The following is a 10,795-nucleotide window of genomic DNA, read 5'->3' as shown; positions in this document are numbered from 1 at the left end:
AAGGGTATTCACTTCATAGCAAAGAAGAGTGGCGGTGATAATGGGCCTTCTACTAAACGGGCAATAGGGGCCCAGTCCAGAGTTAACGGGCCACGCACTAAGCCAAAACATGTTGCACGGCCCACTAGGGGTTGGTTTTTGGGCCTACAAATGGTAAACTGGAGTTATCTGAGTTGGGGAAGAGACAAATAGGTAGATTGGCAAAAGCGTTTTTGCAAGCGTTATGTGTCAAACGCCCATGCTCAACGCCAATCAAAAATAATTTTATTCCTTTCACACGTGTTAAAGAAAATGATAACTGCTATAAAAAGTAAAGCGTTATGACGCTGGATTTGAGAGAGTTTGGGGTATTATTTTTAAATAATTATCATTTAAAATATATTAATTTTGAAACAAAAATATTCTGGTAAAAAAATATTTGACTTGAGTCCAAATAATCAACAATATACTCAAATATGCTTTCAATATTCCTTTATGGAGCATATATGGAGAGCTCGTAGATGATTTAATTTTTTTTTTCTTTCGTTATTTGTTTCTGAACAAGATGTTTTTTATAATTTTGTTTTTTAATAAAATTAGTCATAAATAAATTTGTTTCAAGCATTTTTATTTATTAAAAAAAAATTAGGTCTTCCTTCCCGCCCCCGCTCACAGTTTCCTGCTCCCTGCCCCTGCTTCAGCTGCTTACCGTTGTTGCTCCCCTCTCGGCTTTGCCAATCTAGACTTAAGAGTGGACACGGGAACTGTGGGGCGTCCTGGTGATGTGCGTTTGGGAACTGCTTTGGCGGATGTTAATGGGGAATCTTCAGCTTTGTTAAGGACTGCAGAGATGAATAATTCACATTCAAGTTTGTCGGATGAGGGGATCTCTACTGATATGGTTGGGTGGGGTGAAAAATCTCACGACGCAGCAGGGGAAGTTGTCGCATAATGCTGCGCCCCGGTGATTCGGATTGAAATATATTGCTTAATCATGATGAATTGCTTAATGTGGAATTTCCGGGGGGTAAATAAACCTAACTTTCGACATTTGATACGTTATATGTTGAAAAAGTTCAATACGGATGTGTTGGCTCTGTTCGAGACACATGCAAGAGGTGATAAGGCGAGTCGTATATGTCAAGGTTTGGGTTTTGAAAATTCTTTCCGTGTCGATGCGCAAGGTCATAGTGGAGGGTTGTGGCTGTTAGGGAGATCAGGGGTGGGGATGTTAATATAATGGAGTCTTCGGACCAATTTATTCATGCGTGTGTGGAGAGTGGTCAAGAAGTAATGCATATAATTGTGTTGTATGCAGCACTGACTGTGAGTCGGCGAAGTGGTTTATGGGGTAAGCTTCGGGAAGTGATTCAAGGGATTACTGAGCCGTTCATTATCGGAGGAGACTTTAATACGATTCTTCGGTTAGATGAACGGACTGGAGGAAACGGTATGTTGCCTACTGACTCACTAGCTTTTGGCTAATGGATCAGCGAGATGTCTTTGATTTATATGGGATTTAAGGGAAATAGGTTTACATGGAGGAGAGGTCGTGTGGTGAATACCTTCATTGCTAAGCGTTTGGATAGGGTGATGTGTAATACTCATGTGCTTGAAATGGCAGGAAGCAGTGGTCACGCACCTGCCATTTATGGAATCTGACCATGGTCCCCTTTACGTACAACTGATGCCGAAAGGAAAAGGTGATCCCCGTCGGCGACCCTTTCGGTTTGAAGTCGCATGGTTAAAACATACCAGTTTTAAGGATTTAATGGTGAACTCTTGGAATGGAGATATAACAACACCTGAAGCCTTGAGAGGACTGAGGGATACACTGAAACAATGGAACAAAGAAGTTTTTGGCTTGGTTCAAAAACTTAAGGAGACTCTTGTGAATGAGCTTAAAATGGTTCAGGATTTGATACAAGTAGATCAATCAGATGCTCTGTTACAACGGGAGGAGGTTGTGTTGCGAGAGCTGGAGGAGGTTTTAGAACAAGAGGAGTTAATTTGGTTTCAAAAATCTCAAGAAAAATAGGTTGTTCTAGGTGATAGAAACACCAAATTCTTTCACACTTCGACGATTATCCGACGTAGGAGGAATCGTATTGAGATGTTAAAGTATAATGAGGAGAGATGGGTCTCAAATACACAAGAGCTAGAAAATTTAGCTATAAACTATTATCAGCGTCTCTACTCTTTAGATGATGTGGATCAGGAGTTCATGCAGCTACCGCATGTGGGGTTTGTTAACTTAACAAGAGAGGAGTTGGGAGATCTTAACAAGGAATTTACGGGTGGGGAAGTGGAGTCTTCAGTCTGTAGTATGAGTTAGTTTAAAGCACCAGGATCAGATGGTTATCAGCCGGTTTTTTATCACCAGTGTTGGGATGTTGTTGGACCTTCGGTAATTCGCTTTGTGCTGGAGTTCTTTGCGACAGGGGAGTTGCCGCTAGAGATGAACGCAGCTCTGTTGGTATTGATTGCGAAGGTAGCTAAACCTGAGAAAATTATGCAGTTCCGACCAATTAGTTTATGTAATGTGTTGTTTAAAACCATTACCAAAGCTATGGTGTTGCGGTTGAAGAAGGTTATGCTTAAGCTAATTGGCCCTGCTCAATCGGGTTTTATACCGGGAAGACTGAGTACGGAGAATATAGTTGTTGTACAGGAAGCTATTCATTCTATGCGTCATAAGAAAGAGAGAAAAGGATGGATGTTGCTAAAACTTGATCTTGAGAAAGCCTATGATCGTGTTAGATGGGATTTCTTGGCTGACACGTTACAGGTGGCAGGATTTCCGGATAAGTGGAGGCAGTGGATTATGAAGTGTGTATCGGATCCGACCATGCGTTTGTTGTGGAACAGGGAACAAACAGAGTCTTTTGTTGCGGCACGGGGTCTCCGGCAAGGCGACCCGTTGTCTCCTTAACTATTTGTTTTGTGCTATGGAGGGAGTTTGGCGGCGGTTAGTTCCTGTTCGTAAGCTACATACCTTTTTTACCCAGTCCGTACTCGAGTGGATTTATGATAATTTGCGTGATCGAATGGATCAGGATGGGGGAGCGTGGTCCACTTTATTTGGGATCACAGTTTGGTGGGCATGGAAATGGAGGTGTGGGAACATCTTTGGTGATCCGGGGCAATGTCGTGACAGAGTTCAATTTCTCAAAGATTTGGCTAAGGAGGTGGCTTCAGCGAACCTTGCTTTACGGGAAGGAGAAGGTTCTGGGGTAAGGGAGGTCATAAGCGTTGCCTGGACCTTACCGAGTGAGGGGTGGACGAGACTTAACACGGATGGGGCCTTTCGCGGAAATCCAGGCTTAGCAACGGCAGGAGGTGTTCTTCGGGATTTTAGAGGAGATTGGCAGGGTGGTTTTGCTCTGAACATTGGTATATGCTCAGCGCCATTGGCAGAACTCGGGGGTGTTTATTATGGGTTGGTGATTGCGTGGGAGAGAGGGATCACACAATTGGAACTTGAAGTGGATTCGAAGATAGTGGTCGGTTTTCTTACGACAGGGATTAGTGATACACATTCACTGTCTTTCCTAGTACGTCTGTGCTATGGCTTTTTATCAAGGGATTAGATAGTCCGTATTTCTCATGTGTATAGGGAAGCTAACCGTCTTGCCGATGCGTTAGCTAACTATGCGTTTAGTTTACCTTTAGGTTTTTATTCGTTTGACTCCGGTGCGGAGTCTGTTATTTCTTTTATGTTGGAGGATGCTCGTGGATTGTCTAGTTCAGGTAGTGTTGGTGTGTAACTCTTTTATTTTTTAGTTGAATAACATTTGGGAGACTACCTTTTCCGACCAAAAAAAAAAAAAATTAAATAAGTCTACCACCGAAATCTTAACTTATCTAAGAGACATAATGTAATCTTAAATCTCTAAAGATCAAATTTTTTGTTTCGTTGTGAAATAATATGAAACCTTTCTCGTTCCACACATCTTAAGATTGAAATATATCTAGATGTATATCTTAATTATAATTAACTGAAAATATATCCACCGTCACAAAACCCTTTACAAAAGGAGACATATATAATGTAAAGCTTATATTTTAAGGTACCACTATTTGTTTTTCCTTAACGCTCTAGAGTTTCTTGATGTCGATGCCTTCAAGAAACAAGCGCAAAGAGAGATCAACACCGGAACCGCAAACGCAACCACCGTCAGAGATTGCCTCTTCTTCTTCTTCTTCTTCTTCGGCTGCTCATAACTTACCTTACCTTTTACCTCCAGGCTTCAAGTTTACACCAAGCGATGAGGAACTCTGTATTGACTACTTGAAATCTTTCTCACCAGACAGGAAATATTATTACCCACCGTTTAATATTCCTATCCATCACGTCAATATTTACAAGTCCAACCCATATCAACTTTCAGGTTTGTCTATTTTGATATATCTTTCTTTTAGTTCTTTAGGTTTTATATATTCATTCATATATGTAATTATATATTTCTATCTTTTTTTCCTTAGCTAGTGGAATTCGAGAAGGGTAATGATGAAGAATGGTTCTTTGTAACGGAGAGAAACAAGATTGGTAAAAGTGGGAAAAGGCAGAAACGTGGTGATGACTGTGGAGGATACTGGAATGCAACCGTAGGTGCCAAGCAGATTGATGCTGGACAAGGCGACGTCGGCTACGTGACCGCACTTGAATACTGCGTTGGAAGACCACCAAACGGCGTAAAGACGGATTGGTTAATGCATGAATACTGGTTTGAGTCGTCGTCTGATGATAACGACAAGGTATGCATGTATGTGTTTCTTGGGTCCCAAGTTATTGAGATTTTTTTTCACTTTTGGATTTTCTTTTTGATTTTTGTTTCGATTGTTGCCTCTGTGTGTGCAGGTGGATTATGCTTTGTGCAAGATTTATCTGACTCCGTCGGCAGTAAAAAGGATGAAAGCAGAGAAAAAAGAGAAGCTGAAGAAAGGAAAAGGCGTATCAAAAGAGGAGGTTAAGCAGCTGGATTTGCAGCATCAACAGGACCAGTCGCAGCTCCAGCAGCCTCATGATTCTTTACTCACAGCACAGCAACATGAGCCGCAGCCACAGCCACTTGTGATCCCACACGATGATAACTTTGATGACTTTGATGAGCTCCCACAAGATTTTAAAGATTTCTTGGCTGAATTCATGAAGCCAGATTCACTCGATGGAGATGAAGAACTCGACGATAGTGATTTTCTTCAAGGCTTCGTCACAGATGGAATGATGAAAGATTACACTAACTGATCTCAGCCTTCATAATTACAATTATTCATTTTGCTTTTGAGTTCTTAAACTCAGAATCTAGCTTTATGCCTTTTAATTACCATTGTGTGATCTTCTAAAACTCAAAATCTTGTAATTATTTTTCTTCTGTTGCAATAAAATTTCAACCCACAAAAAAAAAACAGAGATAAAGATAGTTCATTTACTCTGTATTTCTTTTAATGTCTTAATATGGTAACATTATTTACTCCTCTATTTCTTATCGTGTTAGACTTGAAACATATAATAGGAAAAAAACTTAGTTTGAAAATCTTTGTTTTGAACAGTTTTATGGAAAAGATAGTGAGGACACCAAGAATCTTGCATTTTCTATAGAGGTTGTAATGCGTATTTGTTAGGGACTACAGTGGTAATTTGAGAAAACGAAAAAAAAAAAAAAAAGAAGGGCAACCATCTCACTACTCAGTCCCAGTCGGCCCAGTCTCAATCTCAGTCATCTTCTAACAGTAGTAAAGAAAATCAGTGGAAGATCCAAATATTCTAATGGGGACTGATTACGATGTGTTTATGGAAGGTTAACAGTGGAAGATACTCAGTCTTGATAGAGATAGATAAGGATGTCTTGAGTATGGAAAAAATCATATGTTGTATCCGAGAGTGTAAAAACTAGAGAAGAGGGTTTAAGGGAAACGTCTTTATTATTGTCTTGTCTTATATGAGATCATTACATATATTTATAGTGATAACATTAACATTATGCTAACACCAATATACTGTGTAAACTTTCCTAAACCAAATACATGAAAATACTTGTACAAGAAGTAAATATAGAGTCTAATAAAAATTCTTCCCTAATAGAAAGTGCTTTTAAGATCTATATTGTTTGACTGCATCTGATTGTTTAATTGTGTTGCCTGCATCTGATTAAGACACTAGTAAACATTTTATTGTTTGACTGCATCTGACTTCTCGGCTGTAGTAATTAAGATTTATATTGTTTGACTGCATCTGATTAAGACACTAGTATAAATATTTTTCCACCACAAAAGGAAATTGAGCACCACAAAAAGAAATCCCAATCACAATTAATCACACAGAAATGAGCAGATCGGTTTTAATCGCTTGTGTCATTGCAATCACTATTTTTACTTTACCTTTAAATATTCAAACAGTGAATAGTTTAACGCCTTGTGAAGTAGCACTCAATGATGTAAAACCCTGTTTAACATACCTTTGGGCTCCTCCTGAAGCTAAGCCATCACCAGATTGTTGCAGAGGCGTAAGCAAAGTGAACAGTAGTGTTAAAACGTTTGACCAACGTCGTGATATGTGTATTTGTCTGTCAACTGTAGCAGCAATGACTACAGCCGATCCATACAAGTTTGACCATTTGCCAAAGTTATGTGGTATTACCTTATTCGCACCCATTGGTCCAAAGCTTGATTGTAACAGGTAATTCATGTTATTTAAAATTGATTATAATTGTTTTTATTATTTCCATTCTTTGGGTTAATCTCTTTATCATATTAGAAACAGAAAACGTGATAATATTTCCCTCATAGTTTTCTCAATTTTTTTTTTGTTTTTTGTGCAGCATTAAAGTTTAAGGTGAGTATGACAAATATGGAATCAAAGTAAAGCTAGTATTAGATGAAAATTTGATTCATGTACAAGAAAATCCCTTCAAATAATAAAACAATAATACAAATTTTTTTTGTCAAAACCATTTTTGGAGATGATAAGATTTGCTAGCACAATACTTTCAAATAATAACATAGTTCATAGTTTGAAAAGGACTTTTATGTCCCAAAAACTAAGAAAAAACGACTAAATGATCCTCAATATATTTAAATTTATCGAAGAAAAATACAACGAAGTAAGAATACAAAATTTCGAACAGGGTGGCATCTGTTATTACAATTACAAAGATATGTAGTAAGAATATTCGAATGATGAATACCGGTTCATACAAAAACAACATCAGAAGCATAACGCTAGGAAATTAGGCATCAATTAGGAAAATTCATAACAAGCTCACGGTCTCAAGCTCAGTCTCAAGAGTCATAGGACGTGTTCTTTTCTTAGTCGGTCAACCAGCAGCAAGAGCGACAAGAAAAATAAAAAGTCCAGATGATTATTACTCCATTGTAACAACCGAAACTCAAGCTGTTTTAATATTCTACTTCAAAGATAGACGCATCGACAGAAAAAATGAGCTGCCACACAGGCGCGGCCCAACATTAATCTAATCCCTTGGGAAAAAATAACTTTTTTGACTTTTTTGGGGAAAAAAAAACTTGTGAGCTTTTTTTGAATTTTTATGTAAAGTTTGGACCATTTTATAGATAAAATTATAATCTATTTTTTTTAAAACTACAGTAAAACCTCTATAAATTAATAATGTTGGGACCAAAATATTTTATTAATTTATAGTGATATTAATTTATCTATAAATTAATAATTATTATTTTATCGTAAAAATTAATATTTATTAATTTATAGGTATATTTTTAATTGTTTAATTGACAATGGATTTAAAATTATTATTGACAATTGACAATGGATTACAAATATTATAGTCAAATTCACTTATACACATGACATAAATATTCAAATTTATGAATAAGAATATCAATTATCGTATTTTAATAGTCTATCAAACTATAAAAATGTAAATGATGCATATTTAAAAATTGAAAACTTTAAAAATTTTTAGCTGTTTTATGAAATGTTATAGGATATTTTATATCATTATAGTTTGAGGATACAACATAACAATTGTTTTATAGATATCAGGTTTAAAAGAAACATACTTTACTATATCAACATATATATATATATGTAAAATTTACATGATTATTAATTTATCATATTATTGGGACCATATTTTACATGAGGATTTCAAAAAAATTATTATCTTATCGAATTTTGTTATTTTTTACATTGTTCCGACTTGGGACTAGCAAAATTTATTAATTTATAGTGTTTATTAATTTATAGAGTATTAATTTATGGAGATTTTACTTGTACAACCTCTATAAATTAATACTCGGTAAATTAATAACCTCTATATATTAATAGATTTATCCGGTCCCAAGTTGGGACTAGTGTAATTTTGGACACTATTCGATAATATAACAAAATAATAATTTTTTTGAAAATCCTTTGTAAATATATGGTCCCATCAATAATATAAATTAATAATTATATAGAATTATCTAAATATATGTATATATGGACACATTAATTTTTATTATAGTTCATTTTTGATATTTTTACTCTATAAAAATCTTTGAGTGCTATTGTCAAAACATGATAATTGTTATCTTCATTATAATTGATTTTATGAAAATATTAGTTATAACCATTAAATCTTATTTTTAATGTTTTTTACCAAATTAAAAAAGTCTATATATAAATTAATAATTATTAATTTGTCGAAAAATGAAAACCTCTATAAATTAATAGATTTTCATGGTCCCAACATTATTAATTTATAGAGGTTTTACTGTATATGGATCCTTTGTATATAAGAATAGCATCTACAAAATTATGGGCCTTTTTTATAAGAGAATTTTAGACCAAAATTACACTTTTTAAGAAAAATATGGATAATTTTGTTATGGATCTTTTTTAAAAAACCATTACCCATTAGTCTACCTTATTTGGTTGGGGCATGCTTTGCAGTAGCTAAAAATTTTAGCATCCGCATTTAATCAACCTTGCTTACCTTATCTATCAGTAGTTTCAGTGTATTGATGGAATTGTTACCTTTAATCGTAATAGTGTACTTTTCTGTGGCCATAGCTGGTCGCAACTTTAGAAAAGAACACGCTCATAGTGGACAAGATCAAGGATTCGAAGAATCTTGTAGAATGTAGAATGGACCTTGTTTCATTTTTGTTTTTTTTTTTGATCAAAATAGAATGTACCTTGTTTCTTTACTCTCTTTAATATGGATTTGGAACTTGTACACTATTATATTAGTACGGGTTTGTGACTTTGTGTTTCGTTGTTTTCCATGGTTTGCATAACTTTAGACTTTTTAATTTGGATACGAAACTTGATTTTTTTTATTGTTTGTAACATCCGTCGACCAAATAGTGGAATTTGGGGATGGGTGTCGATCGACACCAGGGGTGTGTTGATCGACATCAACTTTTTCTGGTTCGACCAGATTTTTTTAATTCGCGATTTTGAGTTGGTTTGGTTTAGTTGAGTTGCCTAAACCATGTATTTAAGCGAAAGGACGACCCATGTCGAGGGTTTTTCATTGTTTTGTCGTCGATTAGTGAGAAAAGAGAGAAAAATGAGAGAAGCGATTGAGAGTGTTTTTGAGAGATTTTGGAATTCTTCTTGGTGTTTTTGATGAGATTTGTGGCTGTGGAAGGGAGAGTTGTTGCTCGAAACGAACGAGAAGCTTCTTAAGGTGTTATTTCCACCGTTTCTCAACCAAATCTTCCTGCAAAAGAGGTAAGTGCTTGACCATGGCTGATCTAAGCCTGAGATCTCTTTTGTTTTGGTTGTTCCTTGTTGTTTGTGGTGTTTTGTTGCGTGGGTTGGTTGGTTTTATGTTTCATTAGGTTTCTCTGAAGCGTTTTGGGGAGTTTGGAGCGGATTGGAGGCGATTTGGAATGGGGGTTCGACGTTCGGTTTCGTGCAGATCGTGTCTGCGAAGGTGGCGTCAATCGACACCAGTTAGGTGTCGGTCGATACCATGGTCGACGTCGAGTCTGTGTTGGTCGACACCGACCTAGCGTCGGTCGACACCAGACCTAGTGTCGGTTGACACTGACCTAGCGTCGGTCGACACCAGACTTAACCGAGACTTGTTTTCCTGGTTTGATGTGTTGTTATGTTTTGTTTGTTTGTTTGGCTTAACAATGAAATCTCAATTGCTTGTGTGTATAGCTCAGTAGATGAGAGGATGGTCTCACTGAATGTTTATGACAATACTCATGCATCTCAATTTGTGTTTGTGGTGCAGGTAAAGGCAAAGTGTGATCGTTGAATCAATGTGATGAGGATGAGGATGTTCTAGAGGCTTGATTGACTGTGGTCTAGCTATTGTTAGGCTGCTAGATTAAGTTGATATAATATTGTAGGATGTTGGAATTTGTTATCTACTTGACTGGCTATTGGATTATGTTCCTTGTTGGATTTTATTTGGTTATTGGAATTGTTTTGGTTATCCTTTGTTGAATCCAAACCAAAAACTACCCCAACCAAAAACATTTTGGTTCTCTAATAGATCTAATGTTGGAATCAAGGAACCAAACCATATAACCGAACACTTACCCCTACTTTAAAATTTTTACGTGATTTAAATGAATAAAAAGTCTAAGTGCCTATAGTTTAATTGGTAAAGTATTTCATATGAAACTTAAAGATTGCTGGTTTAAATTGCATTTGGATTTTTGGAGAAACCATATATAATGCTGAATCTTTGTCATAAAAATATGTATGGTCTAAGTACAATTATTTATTCAAAAGAAGTAAAGAACCCGAAAACAAATAAATAAGAACGCAACTTTTATAAGTGCTTTCCAACCATGTCCCCCCTAATCATTCGAAAGTCCAAGTTTTTTG

General features: G+C 36.1%; 2 protein-coding genes and 1 pseudogene across 2 annotated transcripts; all 3 read left to right on the top strand.

Moving 5' to 3' along the window:
* The first annotated feature begins 1,750 nt into the window (after positions 1-1,750).
* On the top strand, positions 1,751-3,746 carry LOC147950004 (uncharacterized; annotated as a pseudogene).
* A 344-nt stretch (positions 3,747-4,090) lies between these two features.
* LOC104709270 (NAC domain-containing protein 1-like) lies at positions 4,091-5,227 on the top strand. Its single transcript, XM_010425914.2, has 3 exons — positions 4,091-4,370; positions 4,469-4,737; positions 4,841-5,227. Exons 1-3 carry the CDS (start codon positions 4,091-4,093, stop codon positions 5,225-5,227), a joined length of 936 nt encoding a protein of 311 aa, XP_010424216.2.
* A 1,030-nt stretch (positions 5,228-6,257) lies between these two features.
* Positions 6,258-6,929, top strand: LOC104793482 (non-specific lipid-transfer protein 9-like). The gene is made up of 2 exons (XM_010519838.2): positions 6,258-6,658; positions 6,801-6,929. Exons 1-2 carry the CDS (start codon positions 6,306-6,308, stop codon positions 6,811-6,813), a joined length of 366 nt encoding a protein of 121 aa, XP_010518140.1. The 5' UTR covers positions 6,258-6,305; the 3' UTR covers positions 6,814-6,929.
* The last annotated feature ends 3,866 nt before the right edge of the window (positions 6,930-10,795 follow it).

This window comes from Camelina sativa, chromosome 1 (assembly GCF_030686135.1).
Source record: "Camelina sativa cultivar CO46 ecotype springtype chromosome 1, ASM3068613v1".
Lineage (NCBI taxonomy): Eukaryota > Viridiplantae > Streptophyta > Magnoliopsida > Brassicales > Brassicaceae > Camelina > Camelina sativa.
This window is presented reverse-complemented; position numbering and strand designations above follow the sequence as displayed.

Bases quoted from the DNA above. Each gene is read 5' to 3' on its own strand.
- LOC104793482 (XM_010519838.2), top strand. From the start codon at position 6,306: ATGAGCAGATCGGTTTTAATCGCTTGTGTCATTGCAATCACTATTTTT.
- LOC104709270 (XM_010425914.2), top strand. From the start codon at position 4,091: ATGTCGATGCCTTCAAGAAACAAGCGCAAAGAGAGATCAACACCGGAA. The intron at 4,371-4,468 runs GTTTGTCTATTT...TTCCTTAGCTAG, and splicing joins CAACCCATATCAACTTTCAG to TGGAATTCGAGAAGGGTAAT. The intron at 4,738-4,840 runs GTATGCATGTAT...CTGTGTGTGCAG, and splicing joins CGTCTGATGATAACGACAAG to GTGGATTATGCTTTGTGCAA.